Source organism: Epinephelus fuscoguttatus, linkage group LG7 (assembly GCF_011397635.1).
Source record: "Epinephelus fuscoguttatus linkage group LG7, E.fuscoguttatus.final_Chr_v1".
Classification (NCBI taxonomy): Eukaryota; Metazoa; Chordata; class Actinopteri; order Perciformes; family Serranidae; genus Epinephelus; species Epinephelus fuscoguttatus.
This window is the reverse complement of record NC_064758.1, coordinates 25952929-25970703: the sequence shown is the minus strand read 5'-3', so window position 1 is coordinate 25970703 and position 17775 is coordinate 25952929. Positions and strand designations below refer to the sequence as shown.

Here is a 17775-nt window from a genome sequence, read left to right as displayed (position 1 = left end):
CTATTATCCTTTTACACTTCCAAGAGGATTTTACATAATGATTATTTCCATTACTGTGTAAATTACACTTCTGCTTTAATACATAGAAAAACATTACAGTCATTTCCCTAATCAAAGGTGAGATGTCAAAGATAAAGATGGGTTTGGGGATGATAAAATGGTAGTGATAATGATACTGACTGACTAAGCAAACTACATGACACAGAAAAAAAACCCAGAAATGAATGAGTAGCTGTATGTAATGATGATGCTCAGGTGTATATTGTGGGTATGTATCTGTCCCAACACATTCTTACTCCCAAAACAGCAAATACAGATGCTTGGACAGTGGCCCTGGTCAGTTTATGCTTATTACATGCATGATATCTTTCCAAAATAAACTTCTGTTTTTATAGGAAATGTACAGTTTCTGCTCATTAAATGCATACAGTTGCTTTTTAAAAATAAACTTAGAAAGTAGGGAAAAAAATAGGTTTGCTTCCTCAGGTTAAGGCTCTGATCACACAGAAAATGTTTTCGCAACTGGAGGCAGCTTTTTGTAACTGATTTTAATGAAAAATAAGCTTTTTTTTTTTTCAGCACTCTAAGCACCTAGTGTTTTTGCTGGAGCGGTCTGAACTCCTGGAGTTCTCCGAGCGGAAAAACTCCCCGAGTCATCTCTTTTTTCGTCATGGTCAGGACAACAAGTTTACAGTTGGTAAACAATGGAGGAGAAACTTGTGGTAGTGGTTGCTGGATATCCAGAGCTATACTGCCCGACGATAGACAGCAGGTTGTCAAACTGCCCCCCTGTCACCCTAAAATATACCTGGAAACGGCCATCATCGAGAAGAAGCTCCTGGACCAACTGGTCGTACTCCCCATGATCCACCCTCTTTTTTAGGGTCTATGTACCCACACAGATCTCTGTTTCCCTGTGCCCAATAAACTATTTGCTGACAGCCTCTCACCCTCAACCAGAGGCAGAGCAAGTACCCTCCGCCTGTCCATTTTAGGAACTAGATACTTTTTACTGGGGAAAAAACATGGTTTGCAACCTGCAAAATGCTTTCCGTATGATCGGGCCTTATGCTTCAAAAGCATGTGGTTAGGTTTAGAAAAAAACATCCTGGTTTGGCTTAAAATAAATACATTTGTTAAGTCAGGGGACATACGTCACAAATGTCACATGACATATATCACCTGCATTGTATGCTACACACACTTAACTTAATTGGCTTTTGGTTTCACATGTGACACAGGAAAGACCAGAGTTTGTTTGCCCCATCCACCGCCCCTCCTGCCCACCACCGCTATAGGGTGCCTCAGTGCATCAATATCTGACGCCAGGGGCCACTGACCGAGCATAGGTATTTGATGAGTTGAGAGTTAGATCTGGTTGATGTATGTTTCCATGTATGTCCGTCCCACAGTGTGGTCTATTGGTCTTATGAATGCCCCTGTTGTGGATAGAGGACCAGTCCCTGAGCATCAGTGAGACAGGAGAAGGCGTTAGGGGGAATCCTCTCCACCTCCAGCAGATTATTTTCCAAGTGGATCGAAGCCAAGGTGGAGCCAGAGTTACGAGGGTGGCACACTCCCCACTCTCTCACCAGCCTGCAACCACAACATATATGCACTTAAATTTAGACATACTGCATCTCAAGTCTGCACTTTCCTCTCACAAGTGCTGATTTGTTAGTTCCCCCATATGCACAAAGAAGTGCACTGAGCAGTATAAGTGCTTAGGTCACCAGTGTTGCTGTGTCAGAGGGAGCACAGAGTCTGGTACAGTTCACAGACAGTAAGAAGAAACTGCAGTGGCAACAATAGTCATTGTCTTCATCTTCATGCTGATGGACTGTTGCTGAAATGTCAGTTTGAATATATTTATTTGCACAAGGCACTGCATGTGCCACTATATCCTTCTTTGATTCTGTGCCAAGCTCCTTAGAGTTATTTCCAAAGGGAGCTGCACTGGCGGAGCTAATGGTATTAGGACAGGATCAGGTAACGAGCAAGCAAGCATTTAGCTAATCCCTGCATTATTAAAATCACATTTGACTCTTAAAAATTTATGAAAAGCACAATTCTACCTGATCCAGTTGTTGTCCAGTCTCAGCACCTGCAGATTCTTAAACTGTCGAACGCAGCGAGGGACCTCCTCCAGACGATTGTTGTCTAATAGGAGCTCTGTCAGCGAGCGGTACAATCCGACAAAAGAGACTCGTTCTATACCCTCATTGCTCAAGGCATTGTGGGACAGACGGAGGGACTGCAGGCTGGACCGCATGTGACGGAACGTGAAGGTGGCGATGCGACCGATGTTGTTGTGTTGGAGGCTCAGTTTGTGGAGATGGCGAGGCAGGTTCATTGGGACAGAGGTGAACCTGTTGTGGGACAGGTCCAGTGCCTCCAGGGTTCTGAGACGAAACACAGAGAGGAATCATGAATCCCAGTCAGATATCCACAAGAGGACCTTTGAATGAAAAATCTACTTCTAGATATTTTTAGGTGTGCTAGCTGCATGGCTCTATGGATGGCAATGCTGATCTTGATCACCTTGGTACACGCTGAAGTGTCTTAGCAACTATAAGACGGATTGTCATGACATTTTCGGCAGATGTTCATGGTCCCCAGAAGATCTATCCAACTGACTTTCCTAAAGCACCACCAGCAGGTTAACGTTTTCATTTATCCAGTGAAATATATCAACATCTACTGCACTGGCACAAAATGGTTCAGACACTTATTGTTCCCTGACACATGGATGGATTACTGAACGGGCCTACTAGGCACAGACCCAGGTGCCCAGAGTGTCAGGGCCTCCTTGGGCTTCAGCTGACAAATGTCACTTAAATTAAAATGATCACAAAGAGACACAAAATGACTACAAAAAGATGCAAAACAACAACAAAAAAGGCAAAACCATCACAAAGTCTGTTGTCTTGCTACTACATTAGAGAGGTGGTGGGGCCTTTTGCAAATCTGTGCCCAGGGGCCCATATTCTAATAATCCACCCATGCCTAGACGATGCATCTTAAAGACTTTGATGATCCTCCAACTATTACTTTAGTGTCACCATGAGGTTGACTTTGGTTTTGAGTGAAATGTCTTAACAACTATTGGATGGATTGCCATGACATTTGGTGCACACATCTGTGTCCCCTTCACAATGAGTTTTAACACCTTTGGTGATCCCTTAACTTTTCACCTCGCACCGTAATCAGGTAATAATTTCACTTTGTCCAACATTTGCTTATGACAAAAAACCTGATCACTGATAACATTCCCACCGGCCTCAACTTTACTTTGTGTTTAGTGCTAACAGATGTTAGCATGCCAACATGCTAAAGTAAGATGAACCTGCTTAACACCAGCACGTTGGCATGTTTTATAGGGCTCTGGATTAGATATAATCATGGATGCCCACTTCCAGTCCGATTCCAAGGCTTTTAACTGCAGACTTCATGTTTTATAGTTACTGGACTCCTGCATAGCGCTGCTGGGGAGGCAGGGAATCAGGAGTGCAGAGTGGGAGGCTGCGCTGCGGGGAGCAGCAGGAGAGAAACTAATGGGGCCTGGTTGGAGGGGGCAATGTAACAGAGCATGGCAGTCTGAGGGGGGAACTTGTGGCAGAATGGTGGATAAGGGGTATGAAAATGTTTGGTTTGTGGGAAAGAGAAAGAACGGCCATAGACGAAGGACCAGATTTAAAGGGGTCTAAGGTGAAGATGCAGCACAGGGGTTCAGTGTTTTTGTAGGAAGATCCAACACAGCTGTTGTGAGTTTACAGCACAGTTCACCGCAGGAGAGGAACCTCATTTCCTGTTTTTCCGCCATTCGTAGACCACACTGAACAGCCAATGGTCTCAGAACTCCCTAAGGTGGACAGCCAATGACCACACAGTGAAGTGAAGTGGGGACCAATGAGGGGAGACAGAGTGAATGTTGGAGACATTTGGGCTGGCATCTGTCTGACTGATATTCGGTGCTGTAGCACTTATGCTCCTCGTAAAGGTGACTTACAGTAAGACCCTTGCATTAACTCACCTCCCTTGAACTTTACAACCCCCAGGTTACATTAATCATGGGTGTTTTGTGTGTGGGGTTGTATTTCCATGAGACAGATGATGTGTGACAATGAGAGGGGGTGAAAATCTCCCAAATCAATCAAAACCTTGGTACATTGAGCAACTTCTGATCATTTGTCTGCATCACAGGAAAGGTCAAAATTAGCATGAGGCCTTCCTCCCTCGGTTTGGTAAAACAAGGTCCACCATAGACTTCAGGAGACCTCAGTTTGGTTTCACGCCTCTCTGCTTAACAGAGGTGCAATAAAACATCATTAATACAACTATAAATGTTTTACTGAAAACAAAATTAAGACAGGGGAGGGAGCACAATGACATATTGAACTTAAAACACATGAGCCAACACTCACGGAACACACAGCAGGGTTTTGTTTAACCTATACGTATTGTGGCAGTTATGGATTGCTGTGAAAATGTGGTTTCTGCAAGAAATTTAGACCCTCAAAATTTATCGCTCTATCAGCTTCTCAGCACCAGTTTAGACCAGTTGTGCGCTGCTGATTTGTATTCTTAATCTTTGCCAGGAAGCTCAGCAGCAGTCCACCACTGCGTAGAGCTCCACATGGTATTAATGAGCAGAGGGACACACAGTCCTCTCTTCTCAGAGTCCTCCACCCTCACCATTCCCACCCACTGGCACCTACACACATGCACACATTACCAAACATGATGTAAGGAAGAAACACTAACGCACACACACACACAAATAAACTTACCCAGAGATGCGCCAAGATGATGTTTACAAAAAAAAGCTAATTCACAAATAGCTAACGTTAAATTCAAACAAATAGGCACACATCTTTCAAAGATTAATTCATTACTTCATTTCTTAAACATTTATAGAGAGCCACACAGCAATTACACAAACCAAATGTGTTTGTGCGCACAAATTTGTGTGTGTGTCCATGTTTTTGTGCAAAGCATGGCCAGGAGTAGTCATGCCGATGGTCTGCTCATCCTCAGGGTATTGGGTTCTAATGAGAACCAGCACACAGAGGATTGTCGGTAGGTACAGAAGCACAACCACAGCACTTATACACGCACAGTTCCATCTGTACCGAGGCCACTGCGCCAACACCACACAGGCTGGCCTATGTACTTTGGCAACCTGACCAGGATAGGTATGTAGCCAGGTAGAGCAACTGTGCCAAGCAGGCTAGATGGAACAAGACTGACTGAAATGATGGATGGATGATAGCTGGCCTCGTCTTCAGTTACATCAGGTCATGGTGGAGCAGACTTCTGTGAGCACTTAATTATGAAAACACTGGTAAGCTGATATCTGGAGTATTTCTGGTCATTTGTCACATCTGTTGAAAGCACACATAAAGGGATGATGTGTATGTGTAAATGAGTGATGGTAAACTCCCCTCCATCTTACCTGCACCCAGAACTCCCTGCTCATCTCTCTTTTCACTTTGATTTTCACTGGCTCTAAGGCTGTTGCTTGAACTACAGATTGTGCTTCCACATTTTCATATACCCGCCACAAAGGACAAATACTGAGATCAAATGTAAAACTAAACAGAGATGACCAAATTTGAACCAAGGTTCCGTTACTGTGTTGCCTATTTCTTGCCTCAAATGCTTTCAGAAACATATTTTAGCTCACTAAATACTTCTGCAGCTCCTGAGTCCAAGACGAATTTCCCTCCAGGGACAATAAAGTATATCATATTGTATTGTTACATACTGCATCGTATCGTATTGTATTGTATTGTATTGTATTGTATCGTATTGCATCACTGTTTAATTGTAATGGGAAATGGCATGTTAGGAGCTGGCCACCATTTTGTTTGCTGTGACAAAATGGCCAAGCTCACATTCATCACCCACCAGCGGGAGTGTTTTATGGAAAGGCCATGTTTCTTTATACACAGAATATGATTCAGTAATCTACTGCAGTGGCATCCATTGTAATATGCATGTGTGGTGTACATACTTTTCATCCATTCCAAATATATTGTTTTTGAAACAGAAGAGAAAACCTTTAAATCAAAATCGAAGATCCCTTAAATTAAACTCAGAGGTTTTCACTTGACATCAGTGTGATGCCTCTGCAGAGCTGGTGTGTTTTTGTGGGGTGCTGTGTGTGTGTGTGTGTGTGCGGCTTGTTTTCCCATTTATGTAAGCTTATTACGAAACCAATTTGTGCTAGTCCGAAGATAAAAGAGCTTTCGTTACGAGTCCTATCACGCTCACAACATAACATCTCACACACACACACACACACACACATCTCTGGTGTGATGATCACTGAACCGGTGCCTACATGCAGTCAGCCTCAGCCAACAGTGACGATAAATCTATGCAGAGGTCCTCTCCAACGACAGGCTCTGTCAAAATGACCCAACTAACGAAAACCAAATAGACAAAAAAAAAAAAACGTTCTGTTTCAACGTGAATCACATTCAATCAGACACAACTCCTGTGTCACTTATTAATTGGGACTGTTAGGGTACTTTTACTGGATGATTTTTAAGCTGCTGACGCATTTACAAGGCTGTTATGTTAAGCTGCAGAACACCATGTCTTATTAGGTAATTTAAGCAGAAAGTCCACATTACGACTGTTCTCCCAATAAAAATGTTTGACAGTATAAATTAAAAACCTGCAGTTGAAAACATTTTTCCCATGAAATATCATTTTTGGAATGAGTGATGTTTATGCAGCTTTAATCAGCGGGGGGTATTTTAATACAAGCTCTGGTTCTGTCAGTGAACATGTGGAGCTGGAGTCAGGTCTGTTGGCCGACAGCAGTGATGTGATCTCTGGTTAGTTTTTGATTGACTGGATGAGTTATTTAAAATGACAGACTCATAAAGAGCCCGGAGAAGATGGTGGTAAGGGGTTAGATAAAATTAAAAAAAAAAAAAAAAGGATAATATAAACGCACTATGTAGCCTACACCTTTTACTCATAGAAATACTGTAAGTCCATGATTGATAGTTCCTCAGGATAACTGAAATACACATGGTGTATAGTATATTGTTTGTAAAGATAGAGAACTATCCTATAAATATTATTAACATAGTTTTTAGTAGGGTTTGTTATAAGATATAGGACTGCACAATTGATCAAAATATTATTGAAATCACAATATGGTAAACTCCAATATCCAAATCGCAGGAGCTGAAATTTTTCGTTGCAGGCTTCAATGGGCACAATCTACTCAGACGGCCCAGAGAGCAGGTCTCCCAGCAGGACGGAGAATAATTTGGCCATGAAGTATCCTGCGTCTTTCCCCTCCATATTTTCTGGTAGTTCCAATACTCTGAGATTTTGGCATTTGGTACGGAATTCCAAATCTTCCACTTTAGCTTTGAGCATCATATTCTCCTCAATCACTGATCTGAGGTCAGACTGAAGCCCACTCACATCAAGTTCAAGCTGCGCTATCCTGTCATTGTGGTCTGTTGGGCTGGTCTCCATCTCTCTGATAGTGGAAGCTTGAGTTGCCAAAGTTGCTGAAATGATTCAACTGAGGACCGAATTGGTTCTAAGGAACTAACTGTGAGTTCGCTGGTCATACTTTCCCTCAGTTTTTCAAGCTCTTCCACAAGCTTTTCATTGTTAGCGGTGCTGCAGCGTTAACCGCCATGTTGCTACAAACACACTGACCTTTGCTACTCTACTCATTTCGCCTCTCAAGTACAGTAATTGCTTTAATATGAGGACATATGATGATACATTTTACTTTCCAAAAAGAAATGCTGAAATGATATGGAGCTCTGACAAAGTGCGCCTTAACAGTACATTGCGTAACCGGAAGTCTCCGGAGCTGAAATTTTCAATATCATCCCCCTGCAGAGCCAATGACCCGCCATTTTAGACGTGCGCATGGGCGAGTTTCAAAGCCACCATTTCAGAACAACAGGGAATCATAGTTGTTTCTGGCTGCCAGAATAGTGCAGCTAGCAAACTAGCGCTAGTGCGCCCCTTAGGTAGCGCAGCTGGCACACTAGCTAAGTTAGCTGAAAAGTTGTCTATATCAACTTCAAAATGTTGATTAAAGAAACGTTACCATCTGTTTATACTTTGTTCTGGGTTAATGTTAAAATGGATGGTCCAGAGGGTCAAGCCCACCTGTCTAGAGAGTAGAGGCACAAAAGTAGGGCTGAGAGCAGGTCGCATATCATATTTTTCCCTGGGACTTTCATTGCCATGTCCTCTGGATGGGCAATCTTGTTCCTCCGGATCATCCATTTTAGCACTAATCCAGTCAAAGTATCAACAGATGGCAACATTTCTAATCGACATTTTAAAACGGAAAAAGACAACTTTAAAGATAGCTCACGCTGGCAGCCAGAAACAAGTATCTATAATCCATTGTCTGTTTGATAATCTAAACAAAGAGCGTGTTTCCTTGGAGTGGTCCTCCTAAAATGAACTGTGGTGAAAGTTGCTTTATTCTCTATTGAGCCATGATTAAGCAGACAGCGTTAGCTAGCTAAGCAGACAGCGTTAGCTAGTTCAGCTGACAGCATTAGCTTGCGAGCTAGTGCACTATAGGTAGTAGAAAAGTTTTCTATTTCTGCTTTAAACAAGCATTCGTGAACGCAATGCTAACGTTATTTTTACAATAATGATAAATATGTATATAGCAATCTCCTAATGTTTAAATTGCTCTGGCTTTGAAACTTGCACATGCGCATGTCTATCTAAAACTGTGGCTCTCCAGCTCTGCAGGGGAAGTTTCTTGAAATGTTTGCTAAATAAATGAAGCACTGTAGTGCTACAGAGATGGTCCAGCCTGTCATATTCCAGACTAAATGGGAACATGCTTGTTTGCTGCAAAAATCACATAATGTTGTTTTTTTCCAATGTAAAAAATTAAATGTAAAAATTTTCATTTGCAATTGCAATATCTGTCAAAAATGGTCATGTTCAATGTTGTTTTTTGCATACCTGGGGGCAATAACATTTGTATAATTCATTGTAAATCTTTCTACGTGAAATCATAAGAACAAAGTAACAACTAAAGTTGAAGTGGATTAAAATGTACAGTACCTAAATAATTTAAAGTATAAAGAACCAATGTTAATATGCAAGTACAAGAAGCTAAAAACTGTTCTGAAGCACATAACTTGAGTATAACATACACCACTGGTTGTATGTGTATGCTTATATGATGGTCACACATTAGCATTTTGTTTACTGAGTTGTTGTTTTTTTTTTTTTTTTTAAAGAATTCTGGAAAACAGAAAATATAATCACCTATAACATTAGGTTATAAGACATGTATCTAAACTCAGCACTGACCATAGATCTGATATTATCAAGGTTGATGGCGAGGTGAGAGGCTAGCGGTCAGCCTGATCTGCCTGAGACTGATCCCAGGTCCAAACAGAACTCCCCAGCTCCCTGTAACCTCCTGCATTTTCCGCTCATACCTCCAACCCCTGAACCCCAGCAGGAGGTAACAATAACACTGACTCCGCGACACAGAACAGAGGCGCTCCACTAACCAGAACCAGCACACTGCAGTTTATTTTAACATTAAGCAATTTACTTTTCATTCTGCTTCAGCCCCTCTCTGTCTGTTTCTCCACACATCTCTGCAGAGCTACATGACGAGTACATTTCTCCACAATGTGGATTTGATTATGATAGGTCTGCAGAGTGACATCAATCCAACCACAGTGAGGAGTCTTGTTTTACACCACTCAGGTTTCACTAGTGACCTTTGCCCTTTGAGGCATCATCTCCTGCAGTGTTAGCGGAGTTCAGGTCAAGTTGAAGTTCCTACTCTCTTGTCTGTGCTGTGCTGAAGGAAGTATTTAAAATAGGACCAGCTAATAAGCCTGCAGCACCAATGGGAAGACCATTGCTCTTGTCACTAATGAGGTCAAGTGTCAGATGTCAGATACATTTGCGTAAGAAGTCAAGCGAAGGCTCAGAGTACTGTCTAGTTGAATTTTCTCTTCCTTTCTACATATCATCTCTCATCCCTCTTTTGTGCTTTTACTGTCTCCATTTAGTAATAAAGGATTTCTTTTTTTAAGTCAGCCTTCTCCTGATTATATATCATCCCAATTTAATATTTCTATTTCCTCTTTCTTAAAAACCATTTAGTCATACAGTAAAATCCAAAGTCTCGTCAACTGCACTTTCCCGTCTCTCTTTCTTTAGCATTTTTTTCTCTCCACAGTTTTCCCTGAAGCTCCCACTGTGGTTCACAAGGATCCCAGGGAGCAAAGAAAAACCCGCTGGAATTCACTATATTTAAACAACAGACACAAACACACACACACACACACACACACACACACACCACACCACCACCACCATAGACCCATTGAGACATACTGTACTACATCCACAAACAGACACATACAGGCACACAGTTGCCCTCAGGCTCTCACTCACACGCCTGCTCATCTAAGTACACAAGGTCAGCTGTCTTCACTCCTGTGATATGTGTGCACGCTTGGTGTTTGTGTGCGTGAGCGTGTGTCTGTGAGAGAAGAAAATAGAAAATGAATGTGTCTGTCTTCATGTGAACCAGTCAAAACATCAGCCAAAGACACTGAAATCTAACGGACTGAAATGGATTGTGTGTGAGTGAGATTATGGTTATTTCTGGGTGTGAAACAGAGCGTCAGCCTCGTCTACTGACAGTTAAGATAGAAATAGTAATCTGATCTATCAGAGATCATCTTGTCATGGTTGTGTGTTATTTTAAATCTTTTAAGTGTCACAACTATCAGCTGATAACAGATTAAATATCAAAAATGATAACAAAAGAATTCACATTTGAAAACACCAGTCTACCCTCTTGTGGCTGGTGGAGGCACTGCAGGACATTATGATTTTAAAATCAATAGTGATGGATGGATGAATGGATGGATGGATGGATGGATGGATAGATGGACATACTTGAGATGGTTCCAGGTGTTGGTAGCGATGCTTTGCTCGTGCAATAGGTTGTGACTCAGGTCCAGCACTCTCAAATGGATGCAGCCCCTTAGTGCCTCCTCTGTCACCTCCTCAAGAAGATTTTTACTCATCTCCAGCTCCTACACAAAAAGAGACACAAAGACAAACATGGATGTGCCATTTGGGGCATCAGTGCTTGTCTTCATGTCAGTGTGTGGCTTTCTGGAGTGACCCTGAGTATAATTCTGGGTCCCAGCTGGCTCCTTTAGCTGATCCTAACATTTTAAAGGTCCAGTGAGTAGATATAGTGGCACCTAGTGGTGAGGTTGCAGAACTGAGCCTTCTCCTGTGTGCCAAGTATGTAGAGAACTACTGTGGCTGATGCAAAAATGTAGATGGCCCTATCTCAAGCCAGTGTTTGATTTGTCTGTTCTGAGTTACCGTGGAACAACATGGCGGACTCCATGAAAGAGGGCCTGCTCCTTATATAAACAGCTCATTCTAAGGTAACAAAAACACAATGATTCTTATTTTTAAGGGATCATAAACTAATGAAAACAGAATTCTGAATAATATACACCATTTCTGCCAACAGCTTGTTTGCAGTCAGGTGACTATATGATGCGCAAAATTAAAATTATGGCAGTAAGTGATAAATCCATATGCTGTGTGAACTGGAAATAGAGGAACATGACTACATAAATGAGTTGGATGAATCTGCAGGCAGCAGGTAGCCTATCACCAGAAAATTAAAACTTATGTTGAATGTGATCTATACAAAATGAAGAAAAGTGATATTTCCCTCAACTTGTGGACACAATCGTTGTTACAGATTACCTCATCCTCCAGACCAGCCAACCAATGAAAGCATACAAGAATCTTGAGGACTGTAACTTTTTTGTGGGCATTTGGGTCCTTGACTGAAATGAGCCTTGTCTTGTTTTGGGCTAGATGAGTAAATGTGCTTGAGTATAACTGTCTTTTTATATTTTAACTCTGTACATGGATTCACTGCTATCAGGCTAATGTTACTTGCTAATGTTTGCTAACTTTATGGTCAACCGTTCCCAGAGGTCTGGTGAAACACCATTACAAATCTGGGTTGCGGCTAAAAACACGAAGAAGTTGTCACGGCACCTTGCAATTACATCCATCTTGAGGCATGCTTAACACAACACTTAAACATTTACACCTGACATTAGCTAACTCTGCTCCTCCCAGTCTTAAGATGGAGGTTTTTGTTGCAGATTTTTTTTTTTTTTTTTTTACTTCTCCCCTTTACGTCTTCCTATTTTCTGGACTTAACATGGCCCTTGTTTTTTCCCAATTTCATTGATTGGAGCAGCTGTAAACAGCACAAATAATAGACATTTATACAGTGTTGGTAGTCTTTACCTCCAGTGGCCTGCCCTCCATCTAGACAGTGCACCAAAGACGCTATAGATGCCCCTAAATCCTACACACTCATCCCGGTCTCACTCCAAAGTTGTCAAATACCAACGCTTCTGGCATTGGACGCTAACGAAAAAAGCCGTTCATTCACGTCTGCATGATACGTGGCCCGTCACCATTATCCTATAACTACGCCTGGCGGCATCAGAGGTAAACACAGCCAGGCAACAGCATAGGTTAAGGGGGCGAAAGTAGAATTAGGGTGGCCAGGAGGGGTGGTGCATGGCTCCAGCAACCACCACCTTTCACCCGGGAGGCCAATGTTCGCCTAACATATGAATGTTAAGCCTAAACCTGTTCTTTTTTCCTAAACCCAACCATGTTCTTTTGTTGACTAAACCTAACCGCATGCATGCGTTGGCTAAATGTAAGCACATGCGTTTGTTGTTAAAGGGAAAAAAAATGTCAAGCGCAGTGTTTTACCAACATAGTGCGTTTGTTTTGAAGGAGACCGTATGCAAATTCGACATTACAGGCTGACAAGGCATCCCAGAACGTCAACAACCAACGCACCCAGGGTACCTTGCATATCATAACTGGAAAGTCCATGACCAAACATTGATATATGACGAGGTTGGAGTGAGAATGTGTTGACACACTGGACCTTTAAAGAGGATTTTTCCTACAGGAATCAGTGATAGCAGCCACCTGAAGCGATGAAGGAAGGCCCAGAGGGAGGAAGCGGAATCGGTTGTTGTTCAGCTGGAGGTCCACTAGTCTCTCTAGTGGCTTGAAAGCTTTCGGTGACACACTGCCCTCATGGAGGATATTCTCCTCCAGCTCCAGCTTCAACAGGTTACTCAAACCTAGAGGAGAAAACTCAATTAGACAACTTTTATACAAGATGTTTCTCTTTCATGTACACAGACACAAATCCTACCATTGAAACAGCTAGGGGTAAGTGCACTGAGCTTGTTGTTGTTCATTTTGAGCTCCTCCAAAGATGGCGGCAGGGCCGGGATCCTGGTGAGCATGTTGCCATCTAGGTTCAGCTTCTTCAGAGAGGTCAAGTTCTACATGACACGCAGCAAAACAGAGAGATAAACAGGCCAGAAAGATGAAACAGACAAAATGGATACTTGTCTCGTAATCCATAATTTTCCATCCCGACTTGCTGAGAAGGACACAATCACAGAGTTCACAGAAATACACCAAATCTGTGCATCTCTTCCATGTCATCTATCATGTTGTATTTTTAGTAAAAGCCACTCTGTGTGGCTCCTCAGTGAAAGCCACTGCGGTCGATGTGTGTCAACTAAAAGGAGTGGACTGATTCTTTTGCAGGATCCCTCGAGCCAGTCCATCAGTCCTCTGTCATTACTGGGATGTGAGCAGAAAATGAAGAAGAAAATATATATCTTCCTCCAAAAATAATTTCCTTTTATTCTCCACATCATTGGCTGCATCAGGTCTTTCCAGCCAATACTGTGAGAGTATGCTGATGGTGGCGCGTAATGATTGGTCAGAGTGCGGCGGGCTGCCTCGGTGTGGTCAGGCTCTGTGTTCGGCCTGTGGTCATTTAGAGGTTAGACCAAAGGTTATTCTTAGAAAGGATTAGTTAATGCAATTTTCAGTGCTCTTTTATTACCGTAATGATACAGGATACAGCCTGTGCCTTTATTTTAATTAGATGCAAAGTGACTTATAAAACTGGATTGTAACTCGCAAACTTGCTCACAGGCTGCAGATTTTCCACAAGAGGAAACTTTCTGGGTCAATATCAGACCAATTCTGCACATGCTAACCTATGTGACCTACAGGAAAAGAAAATGTTACCAGCTGCAGTGTAGACATGCAGGTGTAGACACACTATATGTCACTGTTGCCACCTGCCAAGGGCGTAGGTTTTGTTTCAACATTGAGGGGACACATACTCAGCGAGGGATCTGAGGCTCCTCCCCCCAATAAATTCTGAACGTCATTTCCTGCATTCTGGTGAATGTTTATGCACCACTTTGTGCCTTGTCTGCAGCACTTTATGGTGGAAATATCTTTAAAGTTTCCTCTTTTAAGTTTTATGGAAGATGGCGGCGCAAACAGGTGCAGCGGCCCCTCTGGGATCATCAGGTGCAATTACCTGCTCTATTGTTTGTCTCAGACGTCCTCCACGCAAAGCCACTATTTTATGTTGTTTTTACTATTTTAACTTGCACTCTGTACATCTTAGGAATGCAGGATCAGGGATTGTGTTGTGCCCAACTGTGGTTCCCAAATGGTGGGTCGCGGTCCAAAAGTGAGGCACAGGTCCACTCTGAATGGACCCCAAATGACGCATGAACATGTCAGCTTGTAAAAAAAAAAAAAGCACACTTTATTTTAGAGTACAGTTAATTTCCAGAACAGAGCTTTTATTTTGAAGTGCCATCTCCTGCTGTAGAGTGAGTGACTGATGGACAGCTGCTTGACAAAGACAGCAAAGTCGCTCAACGACATAGCGAAAAGCAGGTATGATGCTGAGTGTATTAAACTGTTTGGACCCTGATCTAATGACTAAGGATAAATCTGGACCCTGTGGCTGGATCAGGTGGGAACCACTGGTATATAGTGTCCTTGAGAAACGCTCTGTCATTCTGCCTTGCACAAAGATGTATGGTAAAATGACAATAAACTGATTGACTGATTGATTATGGCGGATTGCAGGTTGCATTCTGCCACCGGCTTCTTTACTGGAGGTACTGTTGCGTATATACGTCCCATTCTAGCAGTGTGTCAAAATAAAAGTCCTCTGCGACTTTCATGTTTTTACTGGGGGGGGCAAACAAATGTGTTCTAGATTCTGGGGGGGTGGGGACCTGTCCCCTATGCCTCTTACTGCCAAAGGAAGTAATATCTGCTGCAGTTATAATATTCGCCACCTGTATTTTTATTTCTATTTATTGTAAGTTCTGTGTGTGCATGTGTGTGTGTGCTCATGTTTTATATTTAACACTTAACATCTATTAGCTAAAATAATTTGACATTCTCTAGTGGACATTTAACACCCAAATATTCAAAACAGAAATGCAATTCAGCTTATACCTCTCAAACGTTATATTTATATGTCAGGTTTCATAAGACTTTGTAAATGAATGATCATTTATTTATCATTATTTACTATTTCTTTTTTTTGGTATGTATTTTTATCCTTATTTTTATTTCTTATTTTTTTTTAATCATTTATTATTTATTATTTTATTGTTATTTATCATTTATCATCCTCATCATCCTTGTCATTCTTATCATCTACATAGCATAAAGCTTTTTCAGGCACATGGCCATCAGACAAGTGAGCATAAGTGGTAATTGATTTTATTAACATTTCATTTAATAGTTCAAATATGTAACACCAAATGACTGTAACCCAATTATTTTGTTATCCTTTGGGCTCTGCCTATCCTGTTAGTTTTTTTCTCCTTAGGGACAAATAAAGGCACGTGATGACACGAAGTACTATATAAAACAAAAAGCTACAGTTGTAACACGCCCTCGCCTGTAGGTAAATCGGGCTGTACTGGTACTTCAGGTCTGGAACTGCAGGTTTGAGTTTGCTAGCTCTGCTGCAGTTAGATGACATTGGATAGGATTTGTTTTGGGTGCATCGCATCATTGACAATTGTGAAATTATTATATAACACAAATTTGTTTAGTGCAAGAACAGCTATCCCTCAATAGTACCGTATAGTGAGATGTACATTCAAGCATGATTAAACACACAGAGTACAACTTTATGAGTGTGATGCACTTGCAGATGAGTTTCAGACTGGACTATAGAGACAGTGAAGGAGTAGAGAGCTGTGTTGGTGGGTGTTACTCACAGACAGGGGGTTTTGGCTGAACGACTCATCATCCAGTTGGTTTTTGCTCAGGTCCAGCGTGTCCAGGTTCGGCACACCAGAGAAATCTTGTGGGGTGATGACTCTGATGTTGTTTTCTGTCAAGATGGTATATGGTATGTTATATGATGCAATACTTGGTTCTTTAGCAGGGGGTCAGTGACAGCCATTTGATATGAGTGTGATAAGAGAGTTCCCTTGAGCTTCACTTGACTCTCAGCACACACACACCTGCCATGTCCAGATTTGTGGCCAGCAGGTTGTGGATGATCGGCAGGCGAGTCATGCCGAGGCCCCTGCAGCTGATCTCTCTGTCAGCAGTCTGACACTCGCTGAGAGGAGACTCTGTAGAGCTGGAGAGGGTTTCTGTTTGATTGCTGGGAGCCTCAGTTGCCTCTTCTTCTTCTTCTTCTTCTTCTTCTTCTTCTTCTTCTTCTTCCTCTTCTTCCTCTTCCTCCTCCTCTTCTTCCTCTTCCTGACACAGAAAATTAAAAACCATAATTACATGATAGAATGTGCATTAAAGGAATACATTATTCCTTTAACTCAAATAGGTGGCTTGATAAAGTAAAGCATGAACATTTCAAACCTCTTCCTCCTCCTCCTCTTCTTCATCATCAGTGTCATCATCATCGTCGTCATCATCGTCATCATCATCTTGTGCTTTCCTTCTATCCATCAGCCGCCGCTTTTGAGCATGAAGCTCCTTAAGTATAGCCATCAGACTGCTGTTCAACTCTCCTCTCCCTCGCTTCCTCCAGCCCATCAGGGGTCGCCCTAACCCTGCCTGCAGTAAGCAACAGGAAACCACAGACATGATTCCACAAAGAAGCAAATTAATATGTGACATGGGTAAAAATAAAAAAAAGTCAACAAATGTGTACTTATTTATGCACAAATAAACATGTGTCCTACTATTCTATATGCATTAGCCTCCACTGTGGCAGCGTGTTTCCTCCCCCAGGCACCTCTCCTTCTTCTACCAGCCTCCAGCTTCCTGACATCAACTCCTTGAAGCTCCCTCTCCTCCTCTGCCTCCATCTGGATGTGCTCATCCTCACTCTTCTCTACACAAATCATAAAGCGGAGCAGAGGAAGAGAATAAAAGTTTTTCGCTATTTACTCTGCAGCATACACTAAATAACGAAAAACTTTTCACACTGAGTTAGTTAGGATCGTGCAGACAGAAACAACATCATCTCACCAGGAGGGAGGGTCACACTGGAAGCATACGCATCCAACAAGGTCACTCCTGTATCAACTCCTGGTGGACGAACAGCTGCTGTTTCTAATTCAGGTGACTCAGATGAGGTTTCCACGTATGTATCCGTGCCATGCAAAGAGTTCAGGCTTTGTCCATGTAAAACTGTGCCACACAAACCAATGAGTATGATCCATGTCCTCCATATCTGCATGGTTTGCTGTTTACTTAGTTGAAGCTGCTTCATTTGCAGAGAGAAGTCCAAAACGTTTAGATCTTCAGGGCTGCAGTGAGGATGAAGCCAATCCACAGAAAGTGCAGACGGTAATACCAAAGGGTAGAAACTCTGAGTAGCAG

At 42.2% G+C, this 17775-nt stretch overlaps 1 protein-coding gene across 1 annotated transcript; it reads right to left on the bottom strand.

The window, feature by feature from the left end:
* Nucleotides 1–1357: 1357 nt before the first annotated feature.
* Nucleotides 1358–17297, bottom strand: si:dkey-32e6.6 (extracellular matrix protein 2). Its single transcript, XM_049580970.1, has 9 exons — nucleotides 17133–17297; nucleotides 16807–17004; nucleotides 16449–16692; nucleotides 16200–16315; nucleotides 13286–13418; nucleotides 13054–13211; nucleotides 10954–11093; nucleotides 2076–2402; nucleotides 1358–1596 (listed from the first exon to the last, which is right to left on the bottom strand). The coding sequence occupies exons 1-9, from the start codon at nucleotides 17295–17297 to the stop codon at nucleotides 1428–1430; spliced, it is 1650 nt and encodes a 549-aa protein (XP_049436927.1). The 3' UTR covers nucleotides 1358–1427.
* Nucleotides 17298–17775: the final 478 nt, after the last annotated feature.

Bases quoted from the DNA above. Each gene is read 5' to 3' on its own strand.
- si:dkey-32e6.6 (XM_049580970.1), bottom strand. From the start codon at position 17,297: ATGATTTGTGTAGAGAAGAGTGAGGATGAGCACATCCAGATGGAGGCA. The intron at 13,212-13,285 runs GTAGGATTTGTG...TTTCTCCTCTAG, and splicing joins TACCCCTAGCTGTTTCAATG to GTTTGAGTAACCTGTTGAAG. The intron at 2,403-10,953 runs GTATGTCCATCT...GTTTCGTCTCAG, and splicing joins AACACCTGGAACCATCTCAA to AACCCTGGAGGCACTGGACC.